The sequence below is a fragment of the Oncorhynchus mykiss genome, chromosome 28 (assembly GCF_013265735.2).
Source record: "Oncorhynchus mykiss isolate Arlee chromosome 28, USDA_OmykA_1.1, whole genome shotgun sequence".
In the NCBI taxonomy this organism is placed as follows: Eukaryota; Metazoa; Chordata; class Actinopteri; order Salmoniformes; family Salmonidae; genus Oncorhynchus; species Oncorhynchus mykiss.
The window spans coordinates 33193955-33213941 of NC_048592.1; the positions used below are offsets into that span (position 1 = coordinate 33193955).

At 42.1% G+C, this 19987-nt stretch overlaps 1 protein-coding gene across 1 annotated transcript in view; it reads left to right on the forward strand.

Annotated features, from left to right (window-relative positions):
• LOC110508226 (carboxyl-terminal PDZ ligand of neuronal nitric oxide synthase protein) overlaps positions 1-18529 on the forward strand; it is a 35732-nt gene extending 17203 nt beyond the window's left edge. The window contains exons 6-10 of the mRNA XM_036966835.1: positions 3485-3629; positions 4602-4726; positions 8703-8855; positions 12064-12232; positions 14546-18529. Coding sequence (XP_036822730.1) covers positions 3485-3629; positions 4602-4726; positions 8703-8855; positions 12064-12232; positions 14546-15072 — 1119 coding nt within the window. The 3' untranslated portion in view covers positions 15073-18529. The remainder of the gene's footprint in view (positions 1-3484; positions 3630-4601; positions 4727-8702; positions 8856-12063; positions 12233-14545) is intronic.
• Positions 18530-19987: the final 1458 nt, after the last annotated feature.

Below are 19987 nucleotides of genomic sequence, written 5' to 3' on the forward strand. Positions count from 1 at the left end.
AAGAGTCGTACTTTGTGTGTTGTGTTAGATTTGCCCCAAACATAATGCTTTGTGTTCAGGACAAAAAGTTCATTTCTTTGCCACATTTTTTTGAAGATTTACTTTAATGGCTAATTGCAAATAGGATGGATATCTTGGAATATTTGTATTCTGTACAGACTTCCTTCTTTTCACTCTGTCAATTAAGTTAGTATTGTGGAGTAACTACAATGTTGTTGATACATCCTCAGTTTTCTCCTCTCACAGCCATTAAACTCTGTAACTGTTTTAAAGTCACCATTGGCCACATGGTGAAATCCCTGAGTGGTTTCCTTCATCTCCGGCAACTGAGTTAGGAAGGACGCCTGTATCTTTGTAGTGACTGGTTGTATTGATACACAATCCAAAGTGTAATTAATAACTTCACCATGCTCAAAGGGATATTCAATGTCTGCTTTTTTATTTTTACCCATCTACCAATAGGTGCCCTTCTTTGCGAGCCATAGGAAAACCTACCTGGTCTTTGTGTTTGAATCTGTGTTCACTGCTCGACTGAGGGGACCTTACAGATAATTGTATGTGTGGTGTACAGAGATGATGTGGTCATTCAAAAATCATGTTAAACATTATTATTGCACACAAGAGTGAATCCATGCAATTTATTATGGGACTTGTTAAGCACATTTGTACTCCTGAATTTATTTAGGCTTGGCATGACAAAGGGGTTGAATACTTATTGGCTCAAGACATTTCAGCTTTAAATTGTTCATTCATTTGAAAACAGTTCTAAAAACATAATTCCACTTTGTGTTAAAGCCAGTGACAAAAAAAATTGGAAAAAGTCAAGGGGTGTGAATACTTTCTATATATCTTCTATGTAATTCTATGGTGTGTATCGCTGTGGGAGTGGGATGGGTATGAGATGTAAATTATCCACAGGATCCAGATCAGTGGCATATAGTCAGTGGTATATCATCCGTGGTATGTAATCCACGGTACATAATATGTGGTATATAATCAGTGGTATATAATATGTGGTACATAACCAATGGTACATAATATGTGGTATGTGATCAGTGGTATGTAATCAGTGACACATAGTATGTGGTACATAATCAATGTAACATCATATGTGGTACATAACACATGGTACATCATATGTTGTATACAATTGGTAGTGTATATTCGGTGGTACATAATATGTGGTATATAATCTGTGGTATATAATCCGTGGTATATAATCTGTGGCATATAATCTGTGGTATATAATATGTGGTATATAATATGTGGTATATAATATGTGGTATATAATCTGTGGTATATAACCAGTGGTATATAATCTGTGGTATATAATCTGTGGTATTTAATCTGTGGTATATAATATGTGGTATATAATCTGTGGTATTTAATCCATGGTATATAATCTGTGGTATATAATCTGTGGTATATAATCTGTGGTATATAATCTGTGGTATATAATCTGTGGTATTTAATCCATGGTATATAATCTGTGGTATTTAATCCATGGTATATAATCTGTGGTATATAATCTGTGGTATTTAATCTGTGGTATATAATATGTGGTATATAATCTGTGGTATTTAATCTGTGGTATATAATCTGTGGTATTTAATCTGTGGTATATAATCTGTGGTATATAATCCATGGTATATAATCTGTGGTATTTAATCTGTGGTATATAATCTGTGGTATTTAATCTGTGGTATATAATCTGTGGTATATAATCCGTGGTATATAATATGTGGTATATAATCTGTGGTATTTAATCCATGGTATATAATCAGTGGTATTTAGTTTGTGGTGTATAATCCGTTTATCTCTACAGGGTATCAGATATGTGGCAGCAGTTGCTTAGGGTTGGGGGCTGGGTATAGGGCACTGTGCCATGATGCATTAAAGGATCCTTGGAGCCTTGGGACTCTTGGATCAATAGAGAGTTTTGTCTATACACAAACACACACACACATTGTCTCATCTACAAGATCACAGTTGCACACAGTACACACATGTGATGACTTTCAACTCTGCACGATAGAAAAATGCTCGTAGAAAAGAATGGCACGCGACTACCCCATAACTGCATATCAAACAGCAGAAATGTTCTTCATTACAAAAGCCTGGATAACAACCCTTCCAGTGAGGTTGACTTCACCATGGATACCAGGCATGTACCGTTGACAGTGACTGAGTGAAGCAGCATACTAATTCATCACAAATGACACCCTATTCCTTATTGGCCCTGGTCATAAGTAGGGCACTACATAGGGATGCAGTCAGAGAGAAAGAGGCTTTTAATTCTGACATTTGCAACGTGTACCACCTGCCATCTGTACCAGAAAGTAAAGACACAGGATGTAATCCCCTATATGGTGTAGTCGCGCTTCTCAGATGCCTCCAGCCCTGAACCTCTTATCTCGGACTTCCAGATCAAACCTTGTCCAGAGGAGAGGAGGGTAAACTGCTGATACTGGGTTTGGTAACCCTGGCTCCCATTGATCACTGTTGGGTTTATAGAATCCCGAAATTCCTAAATTGGCCTTGTGATCCAGATGGTTCTTTTTTGAGAGCAGTGCTAGTATCTCAAAGGTCGTGAGTTCACTTCCCGTTGGGCCATGTAAAATGAGTGGTGATCTTTTTAGTGGTGATCCTTTTGGATTGAGGCATCTACTGGAAATAGCTCAAATGATCATCATATGGTACAGTATAGTACTTACTATACACAGGTAACATAGAATATCATAAACATATAACGGTGGTCATTATTGTTGCACCGTAGGAGCACACGGACTCACACACACAACACTGGCCCTGTGCTTACCGACATACAGTGGTGATTGACAGCCTTGTGGCAGCATTCCTCCACAGTATGAATGTGGGGCATTTTAAAGCACCTGGTCAATGTGCCACTGAGTGCACAAGACAACCCTCTTTCGGGCGTTGCGGCATAATTGCTCTAAGGGCAAGAATGTATAACGTTGGAAATATTGAATTACTTTGGTTACATAATCAATGGATTTTTGAGTTCGTTGTGCCTTGTAGGGTCTAAAGGAAAAGCTTGAGATCCTTCGGCTCTGGAATGAACCAATCCATTACAACGACAGCATGCACCTACTGAATTACTGTGCCGTCTAAACCTCTCTCCCCTCCTTCTTTTGTTGTCCTCTCTCTCCCCCATCTCTCTCTCTCCCTCCTCTGTCTCTCCCCCTTCTTCCTCTGTCTCTCTCCGTCCCTCCCCATCTCTCCCCCTCCCTCCCTCCCCATCTCTCTCCCACCCTCCCTCCCTCCCTCCCTCCCTCCCTATCTCTCCCCCTCCCCATCTCTCCCCCTCCCTCCCTCCCCATCTCTCCCCTCCCTCCCTCCCCATCTCTCCCCCTCCCTCCCTCCCTCCCTCCCTCCCTCCCTCCCTCCGTCCCTCCCCATCTCTCCCCCTCCCTCCCTCCACTCACCTCCCTCTCCCCTTTTCTTTCACCCCCCACCCCTCTAGTCCCAGGCCATGCGCATTGTGCGGACAGTGGGCCAGGCCTTTGACGTGTGCCACCAGCTGACCCTGCAGCAGACAGGGGAGCAGAGCTCTGAGGATGGACTGGACACCAATGCTACCGATGCAGATGGGGAAGATGCTGTGCCAGGTGTGACTCACTTGCCCATGCACCATACTGCCTTATTACCTTATACCATTTTATTACCTAGAACCATTTTACTACCTAGAACAATCTTATTACCTAGAACCATATTATTACCTAGAGCCATCTTATTACCTAGAACCATCTTATTACCTAGAACCATCTTATTACCTAGAGCCATCTTATTACCTAGAACCATCTTATTACCTATAACCATCTTATTACCTAGAGCCATCTTATTACCTAGAACCATATTATTACCTAGAGCCATCTTATTACCTAGAATCATCTTATTACCTAGAACCATCTTATTACCTAGAGCCATCTTATTACCTAGAACCATCTTATTACCTAGAGGCATCTTATTACCTAGAACCATCGTATTACCTAGAACCATATTATTACCTAGAGCCATCTTATTACCTAGAACCATCTTATTACCTAGTAGCGTCCTATTACCTAGAACCCTCTTATTACCTAGTACCGTCCTATTACCTAGATCCATCCTATCACCTAGATCTATCTTATTACCTAGAACCATCTTATTACCTAGAACCGTCCTATTACCAAATCCATCTTATTACCTAGTACTGTCTTATTATCTAGAACCATCTTATTACCTAGAACCATCTTATTACCTAGTAGTGCCCTATTACCTAGTACATACTGTTCTATATTTGCACAGTGGGGACATTCTCTTCTGAGACTCAATCAGTTAGAGTGTGTTGTGACTCTAGAGAAAGTGGAGAGGAGCCAAATTCTGATTCGATGTTTCAAGCGTCTTTGGGTCTGAGAAAATCTCTAAAATACAATTAGTTTGTATAAAAAAATGGGTTATGTTATACGTTTTTGCTGGTGGTAGTTGGTCCCTATGTTAGTATGTTTATGATTTGTTTTCTCTCTCCATCCATCTTTCTGTCTCTCCATCCATATCTCTCTCCATCCATCCATCCCTCTCCATCCATCTCTCTCATTCAGCCAAGACGAGGTTGGCATTGTCTGATTCGACTGACCTTGAAGCCACCACAGAGGAGAGCATTGACTGTTTGTCATCTGACCTGGACAAGACCAAAAGACAGGACCCTCTTAGTAAAGATGGGAAGGTACTGAGTCTTATTCATTACATCACACTGTAACGAAACGTTTTGCAACAGAAAATGTATGTGGACACCTGCTCATCAAGCATCTCATTCCAAAATAATGGGCATTAATATGGAGTTGGTCTCCCCTTTACTGCTGTAGCAGCAAACTCTTCTGGGAAGGCTTTCCACTAGATTTTGGATCGTTGCTGCAGGGACTTGCTTCGATTCAGCCACAAGAGCATTAGTGTGTTCGGGTACTGATATTGGACGATTAGGCCTGGCTCGCAGCCGGCTTTTCAATTTATCCCAAAGGTGTTGAATGGGGTTGAGGTCAGGGCTCTGTGCAGGCCAGTCAAGTTCTTCCACACCGATCTCAACAAACCATTTCTCTATGGACCTCGCTTTGTGCACGTGGGCATTGTATAAGGGCACAAGACGAGATCCAAATGCAGAGAAAGGAGGAAAATGATTGAGCTCCGATATTTATTAGAACAAAAGGGGTAGACAAAAGGCAGGTCGGAGACAGGCGAGAGTTCATAAACCAGGAAGACTCGAAAAAAACAGGGACCGGGAAAAATAGGAGCCAGGACAAACGCCAGTTTGTACACCGGGGATAATAAGCGACACCTGGAGGGGGTGGAGACAATCACAAGGACAGGTGAAACAGATCAGGGCCTGACACGTTGTCATGCTGAAACATGAAAGGGCCTTCCCCAAATTGTTGCCTCAAAGTTGGAAGCACAGAATCTATAACATCATTGTATTCTGTAGCATTAAGTTTTCCATTCACTGGAACAAAGGGGTCTAGCCTGGACTATGGAAAACAGCCCCAGACCATTATTCCTCCTCCACCAATCTTTACAGTTGTCTCTATGCATTGTGGCACGTAGCGTTCACCTGGCATCCACTCAACCCAGATTAGTCCGTTGAACTGCCAGATGGTGAAGCGTGATTCATCACTCCAGAGAACATGTTTCCACTGCTCCAGAATCCAATGGCGGCAAGCTTTACACCACTCCAGCCGACACTTGGCATTGCGCATGGTGATCTTAGGCTTGTGTGCGGCTGCTCGGCCTTGGAAACCCATTTCATGAAGCTCCCAACGAACAGTTCTTGTGCTGACGTTGCTTTCAGAGGCAGTTTGGAACTCGGTGTTGGAACCGAGGACAGACGATTTTTACGTGCTACGGACTTCAGCACTCGCCAGTCTCGTTCTGTGAGGTTGGGTGGCCCACCACTTCACGGCTGAGCCATTGGTTAGTCCTAGACATTTCCACTTCACAATAACAGCACTTACAGCTTGCCGGGGAAGCTCTAGCAGGGCAGAAATTTGACGAACTGATTTGTTGGAAAGGTGGCATCCTATGACATTGAAGCTTTTTGCAGATTAACAGACACTACTGAAGGATCTAGTGTGGATCTGAGATGTTATCTCCTGTTTGTCGTTATCTTGTGTTTGTTGTCATAAGGTCGAGAAATATCTCATAGGGTGGTGCTGTAATATTAATGTGTTCCGATGTTTTATTGATGAAAACACAGCATGATGCTCTCCAGTGCTCTACTAGCCAGTGTGTCATGCAACCCACTCACTATCTATTCTCTCTCTCTCTCTCTCTCTCTCTCTCTCTCTCTCTCTCTCTCGCTCTCTCTCATTCCATATTGATATGATAAAGTCTATGGTGGGGGACTTCTGTGTTTGAACCGATGGTTGTTAGCAAGATGATGATAGTATTGTGTTTTCTAGAGGTCTTGTTTTACAGTGAACGTCTTATCTAACAATGGAGTTCAAGAAATAGAGTTCAGAAAACATTTACCAATTAACTAAAGTAGAAGAATATAATCAAATCAAAAGTAATACAAGAAAATGACATAACAATAATGAGGCTTTGTACAGGGGGTACCAGTACCAGGTCAATGTGTGGGGGTACAGGTTAGTCGAGGTCATTTGGAAAGTGACTATGCATAGATAATAAACAGCAAGTAGCAGCAATGTAAACACAACGGGGGGGGGGGGGGGGGGGGAATACATTGTGGCCATTTGATTAATTGTTCAGCAGTCTGATGGCTTGGGGGTAGAAGCTGTTGAGGAGCCTTTTGGTCCTAGACTTGGCGCTCCGGTATCGCTTGTCGTGCGGTAGCAGAGTGAACAGTGAACAACCTCTATGCAGACGACACCATTCTGTATACATCTGGCCCTTCTTTGGACACTGTGTTAACAAACCTCCAAACGAGCTTCAATGCCATACAACTCTCCTTCCGTGGCCTCCAACTGCTCTTAAATGCTAGTAAAACTAAATGCATGCTTTTCAACCGATTGCTGGCAGTGTAACAGTATAGCACCCATGGCTCCACAAAAGCCGCGGCCCTTGCTGAGCAAGGGGAACAACTACTTCAAGGTCTCAGAGCGAGTGACGTCACCGATTGAAACGCTATTAGCGCACACCCCGCTAACTAGCTAGCCATTTCACATCGGTTACACCCCCACCTGCCCGTCTGACTAGCATCACTACTCTGGACGGTTTTTAGACTTAGAATATGTGAACAACTACAAATACCTAGGTGTCTGGCTAGACTGTAAACTCTCCTTCCAGACTCACATTAAACATCTCCAATCCAAAATTAAATGTATATTTTATTTTATTTCACCTTTATTTAACCAGGTCGGCCAGTTGAGAACACCTTTATTTAACCAGGTAGGCCAGTTGAGAACAAGTTCTCATTTACAACTGTGACTTGGCCAAGATAAAGCAAAGCAGTGCAACACAAACAACAACACAGAGTTACACATGGAATAAACAAACATACAGTCAATAATACAATAGAAAAAGTCTATATACAGTGTGTGCAACATCGACAGGCAGGTTACCTTCGCTTTCCTTAGCTCGGTGTGGATGTTACCTGTAATCCATGGCTTCTGTTTGGGATATGTACGTACGGTCACTGTGGGACAACGTCATCGATGCACTTAGAGTAGAGGACAGTTGAACGGTCTGGTCTGTCTCTACTGTATACCATCAATATACTTAAGTAATGAACTAATAATCGAATGATAATGCTCTATGAGCTGAGCTGGGCTGAGATAGACCCTCATCTCCATCAAACCAGATTGTCTTTGTACTGTAACATGCGGTAGATGTCTGTCACAAAAGCTAACATGCTGTACAACACAAGAAGGTACTCAAAGACCCCCATAAATACTGTCAGACATAACAGCCACTCTCCTCCAGACCACTATTTATAGTCTCCCTTTTAAAAGGTGTTCTTTCACTCTCTCTTTCTGCTTGTCAAATAACTTTCTATCTTCCTATCTCTGTCTCTCTTTCTCTCTCTATCTCCTTGTTAATAGCTTCATCTTCCCTGTCTGATTGTATCAATCTCTTTTGTAGCCTGTTGTATTGTATTGAACCGTATTGTGTTGAATCCCAGCCCGGTGTATTCATAGCACAGAGATAATTACTGCTAGTACGGAGCTGTCCTTGCTGCTGTGTCCTTATTTCTTTATGATGGTAGACATATTAAGTGAAGTGCTAAATGAAGTCCAATAGGTTTCCAAAATGAGCTTTCACTATTGTGAATTATAACACGTAGTAACACAGTGGCACCATTCACCAATGGGGGAATTAAGGCTAATACTATCAGATGGAATAGAAATCATGACAGTTTTGCTCCACATAAAGATAACAGTATTAGTAACTAATTTCTGCCTGTGTGAACATACAACAATGTACAGTATGGGCCTGTAAAATTTCAGTAACTTCCCCAAAATGTACAGGTTTTTTTTCTGAAATCCCGATTTGAAGATTCCCAGAATCAGGAGGGAATCATCAGACAATCTGGGAATCCTTCAACCAAGATTTCTGGGAAAAAAACAGTAGATTTGGGGAAAAGTTACTGGAATCTTGCAGCTTAACAATATGCAACATAACATGTACCCTCTTATCCTCATTCATTATAGATCACTAACAACTGACCTGGTCCTCTTTATTCCCCATCCAAGGACCCAGCCCTGCAGCTGACCTCCCCCACAACGGGGCCATCCGTGTCGGACCTGTTGGCTGTGAACTCCCCCCGCTCAGTGGAGCACCAGGTGCAGCTGCTCCAGAGGCTGCTCCAGCAGCAGGAGCAGCAGGCCCAGGCTGCTGCAGCACAGGTAGACACGTTTTCAAACTTTTCCAAATTACAGTTTGTCTTGTTGAATGCAGCTTATGAGTAACATTGGCATAGTTTGATTAGCCAAAATACTGTACATTTCACTGTTTGTTATGGTATTTTAGATCAAAAAGAGACTATTAAACTTGAGCCACAGTACCTTGGCAGATTATTAGCTAGCTAGAAACCTCGTACAGCATTTTCTGTGGTGAGCACAAGTGGATATTTCATCATGTGTCTGAACCGTCACTATAAACAGTAACGTGTGTATTATAAATACGACATTTTATATATTGAGTTTTGTCCCGAATGTGTTTACGTTACTTTTAAGTAGTTCAATTAGTGTTTATTTTGTTTAACTGGTTCGTGCTACCCTGAGCTACCACTCTAATGGTTGACGGTTCAACAAGGGAGAGGTATTGCCTTTTGCTGCTGGGACTATAAAGAATGATAAGACAGTGCTCTTCCTCAAAGGTAGCTCTCAGCTCTGCTGGTCTAACAAGACATTCCTTATGACTAACGAGCAAGCCGGCTCAACGTTGTCACTCTACACTGTCTAGTCTGTTTCTCATTCTCTCTTGTCATTCCTGTAATCACATGGCTTGGTCTAATGAGGTTTGGGCTGGTTTTTGGGTTATAACGACGGATTCTTTTTTAATGCTGAGCGAACAGAGGCAGAATCACAGGGGCGAAGAAACGTTCCCTTTGACCCTGGATCAGTGGATGTGTGTTTGTGAATTTCTGTTAGATATTTTGGGGTATTTCTGTGTGTCTATGTTTAATAACCTATGAGTGCATATTCATTTATATTATTTTACCGTGTGTATGTGTGTGTGTCCTCACAAAAATAGTAATACACAAATGTGTGTGTGTGTGTGTGTCCTCACAAAAATAGTAATACACAAATGTGTGTGTGTGTGTGTGTGTTTGCATTTTTGCATGCATGTGTAACGGATGTGAAACGGCTAGCTTAGTTAGCGGTGCGGCGCTAAATAGCCTTTCAATCGGTGACGTCACTTGCTCTGAGACCTTGAAATAGTGGTTCCCCCTTTGCTCTGCAAGGGCCGCGGCTTTTGTGGAGCGATGGGTAACGACGCTTCATGGGTGACTGTTGTTGATGTGTGCAGAGGGTCCCGGGTATGGGCGAGGGGACGGTCTAAAGTTATACTGTTACACATGCGCCTGGTGTGTAAGCATGCACACGAACATACAGTACCTACATACAGTACATACATACAGTATCTACATACAGTACATACATACAGTACATACATACAGTATCTACATACAGTACATACATACAGTACATACATACAGTATCTAAATACAGTACATACATACAGTACATACATACAGTACCTACATACAGTACCTACATACAGTACATACATACAGTATCTACATACAGTATCTACATACAGTACATACATACAGTACATACATACAGTATCTACATACAGTACATACATACAGTACATACATACAGTACATACATACAGTATCTACATACAGTACATACATACAGTACATACATACAGTATCTACATACAGTACATACATACAGTACATACATACAGTACATACATTCAGTACATACATACAGTACATACATTCAGTACATACATACAGTACATACATACAGTACATACATACAGTACATACATACAGTACATACATACAGTACATACATACAGTACATACATACAGTACATACATACAGTATCTACATACAGTACATACATACAGTACATACATACAGTATCTACATACAGTACATACATTCAGTACATACATACAGTACATACATACAGTATCTACATACAGTACATACATACAGTACATACATACAGTATCTACATACAGTACATACATACAGTACATACATACAGTACATACATACAGTATCTACATTCAGTACATACATACAGTACATACATACAGTATCTACATACAGTACATACATACAGTACATACATACAGTATCTACATACAGTACATACATACAGTACATACATACAGTACATACATACAGTATCTACATACAGTACATACATACAGTACATACATACAGTATCTACATACAGTACATACATACAGTACATACATACAGTACCTACATACAGTATCTACAGTACATACATACAGTATCTACATACAGTACATACATATAGTATCTACATACAGTATCTACATACAGTATCTACATACTGTACCTACCTACATACAGTACCTACATACAGTACATACATACAGTACCTACATGCAGTACATACATACAGTATCTACATACAGTATCTACATACTGTACCTACCTACATACAGTACCTACATACAGTACATACATACAGTACATACATACAGTACCTACATGCAGTACATACATACAGTACATACATACAGTACATACATACAGTATCTACATACAGTACCTACATACAGTATCTACATACAGTATCTACAGTACATACATACAGTATCTACATACAGTACCTACATACAGTATCTACATATAGTATCTACCTACGTATAGTATCTACATACAGTATCTACATACAGTATCTACAGTACATACATACAGTATCTACATACAGTACCTACATACAGTATCTACATATAGTATCTACCTACAGTACATACATATAGTATCTACATACAGTACATACATCCCTGCAAACGTGTGTGTATACACTCTCACCTCCCAGTGTGTGTGTGTGTGGTGTGTGTCTACATATAGTACCTACATACAGTATCTACATATAGTATCTACCTACGTATAGTATCTACATACAGTATCTACATACAGTATCTACAGTACCTACATACAGTATCTACATATAGTATCTACCTACGTATAGTATCTACATACAGTATCTACATACAGTACATACATATAGTATCTACATACAGTACATACATCCCTGCAAACGTGTGTGTATACACTCTCACCTCCCAGTGTGTGTGTGTGTGGTGTGTGTCTACATATAGTACCTACGTATAGTATCTACAAATAGTATATACATGTAGTATCTACATACATAACCTACATACAGTATCTACGTATAGTATCTACATACAGTACATACATCCCTGCAAACGTGTGTGTATACACTCTCACCTCCCAGTGTGTGTGTGTGTGGTGTGTGTCTACCTAGACGTGTGTGTATACACTCTCACCTCCCAGTGTGTGTGTGTGGTGTGTGTCTACCTAGACGTGTGTGCTCCAGGACCAGCTGTCAGTAGAGGTGCGTGCAAGGACAGACGCCCAGGCCCGTGTCCAGAGACTCCTGCTGCAGAACACTGACCTGCTGCAGCACATCTCCCTACTGGTCAAACAGATCCAGGAGCTGGAGCTCAAGGCTGCTGGAGGACTCAGCTCCAGTGACTGGCTCTGCTTCTTTATCCATTCTCTCTTCTCTTATCCCTCACTTTCCTTCTTCTCCCCCTCACTCTTCATCCCTCTTTCTATTCACATCTCTCCCCTCTCATCCCTGTTTCTCTTCTCATCGCTCCCCTCTCATCCCTGTTTCTCTTCTCATCTCTCCCCTCTCATCCCTGTTTCTCTTCTCATCTCTCCCCTCTCATCCCTGTTTCTCTTCTCATCTCTCCCCTCTCATCCCTGTTTCTCTTCTCATCTCTCCCCTCTCATCCCTGTTTCTCTTCTCATCTCTCCCCTCTCATCCCTGTTTCTCTTCTCATCGCTCCCCTCTCATCCGTTTCTCTTCTCATCTCTCCCATCTCATCCCTGTTTCTCTACTCATCTCTCCCCTCTCATCCCTGTTTCTCTTCTCATCTCTCCCCTCTCATCCCTGTTTCTCTTCTCATCTCTCCCCTCTCATCCCTGTTTCTCTTCTCATCGCTCCCCTCTCATCCGTTTCTCTTCTCATCTCTCCCATCTCATCCCTGTTTCTCTACTCATCTCTCCCCTCTCATCCCTGTTTCTCTTCTCATCTCTCCCCTCTCATCCCTGTTTCTCTTCTCATCTCTCCCCTCTCATCCCTGTTTATCTTCTCATCTCTCCCCTCTCATCCCTGTTTCTTGTCTCATGTCTCCCCCCTCATCCCTGTTTATTTTCCCATCTCTCCCCTCTCATCCCTTTTTCTCTTCTCATCTCTCCCCTCTCATCCCTGTTTCTCTTCTCATCGCTCCCCTCTCATCCGTTTCTCTTCTCATCTCTCCCCTCTCATCCCTGTTTCTCTTCTCATCTCTCCCCTCTCATCCCTGTTTATCTTCTCATCTCTCCCCTCTCATCCCTGTTTCTTGTCTCATGTCTCCCCCCTCATCCCTGTTTATTTTCCCATCTCTCCCCTCTCATCCCTGTTTCTCTTCTCATCTCTCCCCTCTCATCCCTGTTTCTCTACTCATCTCTCCCCTCTCATCCCTGTTTCTCTACTCATCTCTCCCCTCTCATCCCTGTTTCTCTTCTCATCTCTCCCCTCTCATCCCTGTTTCTCTACTCATCTCTCCCCTCTCATCCCTGTTTCTCTACTCATCTCTCCCCTCTCATCCCTTTTTCTCTTCTCATCTCTCCCCTCTCATCCCTGTTTCTCTACTCATCTCTCCCCTCTCATCCCTGTTTCTCTTCTCATCTCTCCCCTCTCATCCCTGTTTCTCTACTCATCTCTCCCCTCTCATCCCTGTTTCTCTACTCATCTCTCCCCTCTCATCCCTGTTTCTCTTCTCATCTCTCCCCTCTCATCCCTGTTTCTCTACTCATCTCTCCCCTCTCATCCCTGTTTCTCTACTCATCTCTCCCCTCTCATCCCTTTTTCTCTTCTCATCTCTCCCCTCTCATCCCTGTTTCTCTACTCATCTCTCCCCTCTCATCCCTGTTTCTCTTCTCATCTCTCCCCTCTCATCCCTGTTTATTTTCCCATCTCTCCCCTCTCATCTTTCATCCTTTTGTTCTCCTTTTTCTGTACTGTCATGTATTTAATAATCATCAGAATTGACATAACAGCTTATCAGTAACGCTGTCATCTTGCCTGTCATCCTACCTGTCATCTTGCCTGTCATCTTGCCTGTCATCTTGCCTGTCATCTTGCCTGTTATCTGCCTGTCCTCTTGCCTGTCCTCTTGCCTGTCATCTTGCCTGTTATCTGCCTGTCCTCTTGTCTGTCATCTTGTCTGTCATCTTGCCTGTCATCTTGCCTGTTATCTGCCTGTCATCTTGCTTGTCATCTTGCCTGTCATCTTGCCTGTCATCCTACCTGTCATCTTGCCTGTCATCTTGCCTGTCATCTTGCCTGTCATCTTGTCTGTCATCTTGCCTGTCATCTTGTCTGTCATCTTGCCTGTCATCTTGCCTGTCATCTTGCCTGTCATCCTGTCTGTCATCTTGCCTGTTATCTGCCTGTTATCTTTCTTGTCATCTTGCCTGTTACCTGTCTCTCATCCTGCCTGTCATCTTGCCTGTTACCTGTCTCTCATCCTGCCTGTCATCTGGACTGTTACCTGTCTCTCATCCTGCCTGTCATCTTGCCTGTTATCTTGCCTGTCATCTTGCCCTTTCCAGTTTATCATAATCTCCGCTCTCAATTATCCCCTCAAATCACCTCCTCTCTCATCTCTCTATTCCCTCCACTCATCTTCTTTCCTCCATTCCCACTAATTCTCAGTCTTTATTTTATTTGTATCTTTCCTTATTTATCCCTCTTTCAATCTCACTCTCTCTCTTCTCTGTTTTCTCCACAGTGGGCTCCCAGGACAGTTTGCTGGAGATCACCTTCCGTGCCAAGCCCCCCCTGCGTGACGCCCCCACCATCCCCACCTCCATGGGCCCCCAGCAGGGTCAGCCCCAGATCAACAATGGCCCATGGGCCTCCACCCTAACAGGGTCCTCTCCACCAGGGACCAGGGCCCCGGAGAGCCTCTCTCTGGGGCCTGGCGGCAGTGCCGTGAGGCTGGAGTGCTTCCGCTTCCCCCGCCGCAGGGGGGAGGAGCCCCACCAGAACCAAGACCAGGAGGGGGAGAGTCCGAGCTCAGGCGGCCCAGACGGGGACTCCCCTGTGGGTGGAGAGGAGGTCCTTGGAGCCCTGGAGCTCCTCCGGTTCCGGGAGTCGGGGATCGGTTCGGAATACGAGTCCAACACGGACGAGAGCAGTGACAGGGACAGCTGGGGGCAGGGAGAGGGGGCGGGGCCTGAGGGCACGGCACGCCTCTTCAACGTGCTGAACGCAGAGAGCCCTTCAGACTGTCTGGATGATGAGATGGCTGTGTAGCCCTCCACAGCTCTGCTTCACTCAGTCATAGCATATACAGTAGTGCTATAGTGTTGTTGACAGTTCTCCTCCCTACAAACTCAGCTCACAGTACTTTTGTTTGATATTTGTTAATATTTATTAGATATTTGTGTATATTTATTTGATATTTGTTTATATTTATTAGATATGTGTTTATATTTATTTGATATTTGTTTATATTTGTTATACTTGCTAAATATCTTTTTTTTTTTGCATTGTTTACATATGTTGGATATTTTATTATTTGTTTATTTATTTTTTACCGTTTGTGTTTATAGTTGGTCATATTTGTTTATATTTGATGCAGTAGTTTACATGTGTTTGTTGCATTTGTTTATATATTTTCATATATTTTGTCTCAGCACTTGACTTTCTGCTGCTGTTTCTACTCCCCTGGGCTTATTGCAGTGTAGTTGTAGTCTGTGTCAGAGCCATCTAAATATATGACTCTGGTCTGTATCATATATCTAAATATATGACTCTGGTCTGTATCATATATCTAAATATATGACTCTGGTCTGTATCATATATCTAAATATATGACTCTGGTCTGTGTCATATATCTAAATATATGACTCTGGTCTGTATCATATATCTAAATATATGACTCTGGTCTGTATCATATATCTAAATATATGACTCTGGTCTGTGTCATATATCTAAATATATGACTCTGGTCTGTATCATATATCTAAATATGTGACTCTGGTCTGTGTCATATATCTAAATATATGACTCTGGTCTGTATCATATATCTAAATATATGACTCTGGTCTGTATCATATATCTAAATATATGACTCTGGTCTGTATCATATATCTAAATATATGACTCTGGTCTGTGTCATATATCTAAATATATGACTCTGGTCTGTATCATATATCTAAATATATGACTCTGGTCTGTATCATATATCTAAATATATGACTCTGGTCTGTATCATATATCTAAATATATGACTCTGGTCTGTATCATATATCTAAATATATGACTCTGGTCTGTATCATATATCTAAATATGTGACTCTGGTCTGTGTCATATATCTAAATATATGACTCTGGTCTGTATCATATATCTAAATATATGACTCTGGTCTGTATCATATATCTAAATATATGACTCTGGTCTGTGTTATTGGACCATTGTGTAACAGTGAAACACACCCAGCCAGCATGGCCAGTCATCAGTCTTGGTGGGTTTTTTATTGAAAGACTTTAAATGGGTTAAAAAGGATTAAACTAGACTTGATATTGTTTTGAACTGTGAACTGCAAACGCCTGCTGTACTAAGACTGTGTTACAGTACATTTGACTAGATCTCATTTGCAATGGACAAGTGATTCAAAACAGTTTATATTCAAGTTTTTATCCGCCACATTGCAACATACAATATATCCTTTTCCCCTAAACTATGGTACGATTAACTTTTGTGCCAACTGAATATCATACAGCACAACCAAAATGTTATTAACCATAAAGTCAACCGCTCAACTCACCATCGCTACACTGTTTTCCATCTCTCCCAAGATAGGATTTAGATTGACTTTGGAGCCAATAATCTATCACTACTCTGTAGAGGAGAGGTTTTGAGCCAATAATCTATCACTACTCTGTAGAGGAGAGGTTTTGAGCCAATAATCTATCACTACTCTGTAGAGGAGAGGTTTTGAGCCAATAATCTATCACTACTCTGTAGAGGAGAGGTTTTGAGCCAATAATTTATCACTACTCTGTAGAGGAAAGGTTTTGAGCCAATAATCTATCACTACTCTGTAGAGGAAAGGTTTTGAGCCAATAATCTATCACTACTCTGTAGAGGAGAGGTTTTGAGCCAATAATCTATCACTACTCTGTAGAGGAAAGGTTTTGAGCCAATAATCTATCACTACTCTGTAGAGGAGAGGTTTTGAGCCAATAATCTATCACTACTCTGTAGAGGAGAGGTTTTGAGCCAATAATCTATCACTACTCTGTAGAGGAGAGGTTTTAGGCCAATAATCTATCACTACTCTCTGTAGAGGAGAGGTTTTGAGCCAATAATCTATCACTACTCTGTAGAGGAAAGGTTTTGAGCCAATAATCTATCACTACTCTGTAGAGGAGAGGTTTTGAGCCAATAATCTATCACTACTCTGTAGAGGAGAGGTTTTGAGCCAATAATCTATCACTACTCTGTAGAGGAGAGGTTTTGAGCCAATAATCTATCACTACTCTGTAGAGGAGAGATTTTGAGCCAATAATCTATCACTACTCTGTAGAGGAGAGGTTTTGAGCCAATAATCTATCACTACTCTGTAGAGGAGAGGTTTTGAGCCAATGATCTATCACTACTCTGTAGAGGAGAGGTTTTAGGCCAATAATCTATCACTACTCTGTAGAGGAGAGGTTTTAGGCCAATAATCTATCACTACTCTGTAGAGGAGAGGTTTTGAGCCAATAATCTATCACTACTCTCTGTAGAGGAGAGGTTTTGAGCCAATAATCTATCACTACTCTCTGTAGAGGAGAGGTTTTAGGCCAATAATCTATCACTACTCTGTAGAGGAGAGGTTTTAGGCCAATAATCTATCACTACTCTGTAGAGGAGAGGTTTTAGGCCAATAATCTATCACTACTCTGTAGAGGAGAGGTTTTAGGCCAATAATCTATCACTACTCTCTGTAGAGGAGAGGTTTTAGGCCAATAATCTATCACTACTCTGTAGAGGAGAGGTTTTAGGCCAATAATCTATCACTACTCTGTAGAGGAGAGGTTTTAGGCCAATAATCTATCACTACTCTGTAGAGGAGAGGTTTTAGGCCAATAATCTATCACTACTCTCTGTAGAGGAGAGGTTTTAGGCCAATAATCTACCACTACTCTCTGTAGAGGAGAGGTTTTAGGCCAATAATCTATCACTACTCTGTAGAGGAGAGGTTTTAGGCCAATTGAATATCATGCTGTCAAAATGTTATTACGCCTATTTCTACAGTAGCTCAACATAGCTATTTTCTCTCTCTCCCAAGGCGAGGCATGTTAGGATTCACTATTTCAATATTTCACTAGTCTTAAGATGTTTACTGACTATCGTCCCCGAATTGTTTGCAGCGAAGAGGTGTGTTGCAAAAACAGCATCATATTTAGCAGGTGCTACTCTCTGCAACACGGCTGTCACTATTCCCTCGTGTCAATGTACTGCACCACAACAGCCGTTTCATATTGTAATGGCCCAGCTGTCAAACAGCAGGACTTTTTGACTCGGCGCCAAGCCTCTGACTCAATGTATTGGTGGGCCGTGTCTTTGGGCACTCTCCAAATCGATAAATCTCTCTCTCTCTCCTACTCTCTTACTTTTTTGTGCATGTTTTACTCTCTCTCGCTCTCCCCCCCACACACATACACACACACACTCTTTATATTTCTCTGGTGCTCTCTCTACTTGTCTTTTACTCTCTCCCCTCTCTTCTCTCTCTCCCCTCTCATTCTCTCTCCCCTCTCATACTCTCTCCCCTCTTCTCTCTCTCCCCCTCTCTTCTCTCTTTCCCTCCTCTTCTCTCTCTTCCCTCTCTTCCCTCTATTCTCTCTCTCTTCTCTCTCTCCCCTCTTCTCTCTCTCTTCTCTCTCTCCCCTCTCTCTCTCCCCCTCTCTCTATCATGTATTTTCTGATATGAAAGTGTACAAGTGGAAGTGCACTATTTTGACGTGATGTCACTGGCGCTCTCCTCGTTGAATTAAATGCCCTTTCTTAAATGCCATGTTCAATATATCTCCTCTTTTAGATCATGTGAAGGAATGATAAATAGCCTGCTGTTTTAGAATGCATCCAAAATGGCACCCTATTCACTAGTCGTGCACTACGTAGTGAATAGTGTGCCATTTGGGATGTATCATTAGTTTGCCTCATCCTCCTGTGAAGCGCTTATCCAGACCGGGGTTCAAATAGTATTTCAAATCTTTTAAATACTTTGAGCAATCGCATTAACCTGCCTGGAGTGCCAGGTGCACTTTTGGGACTGTTCTATTAGTTTCATTGCAACAGGCAAACTCAATCAAGCTCAAATCAAACATTGATGTTGAAATTATTTCAAATAGTATTTGAACCCAGGTCTCCTCTTATCATATTCCGCACCGGCTCTTCTCTGGTAACGACTTTCTGTGCTCCAACTAACATTGACCTTTTCAAAATGTCTTTCTCTGTCGGTATTTATAGCCATTAGCTGTCTGGACACAGTGGACTGTGTTGAGAGCATTTTGAAAGGTGCTGGCCTGACTGGGAGAGCAAGAGCCCAACAGCGCTGGTCTTCGGATGGGATCAGCACCTGTGGGAGCATTCATTAAGCTCAATGTGACAAGAATACTGACATTGCTGTTTCCTAACTCTGGGTAGCTAACGCGGTACAGCACATACATGTTGGACATGCTAAAACACATTTGCTGAATTTGGACTCATCATCAGTGTCACGCCCTGATCTGTTTCACCTGTCCTCATCATTGTCTCCACCCCTTCCAGGTGTCGCTTATTTTCCCCAGTGTATTTATCCCTGTGCTACCTGTCTCTCTGTGCCAGTGTATTTATCTCTGTGTTTCCTGTCTCTCTGTGTCAGTGTATTTATCCCTGTGTTTCCTGTCTCTCTGTGTCAGTGTATTTATCCCTGTGTTTCCTGTCTCTCTGTGCCAGTGTATTTATCCCTGTGTTTCCTGTCTCTCTGTGTCAGTGTATTTATCCCTGTGTTTCCTGTCTCTCTGTGCCAGTGTATTTATCTCTGTGTTTCCTGTCTCTCTGTGTCAGTGTATTTATCCCTGTGTTTCCTGTCCCCCTGTGCCAGTGTATTTATCCCTGTGTTTCCTGTCTCTCTGTGTCAGTGTATTTATCCCTGTGTTTCCTGTCTCTCTGTGCCAGTGTATTTATCCCTGTG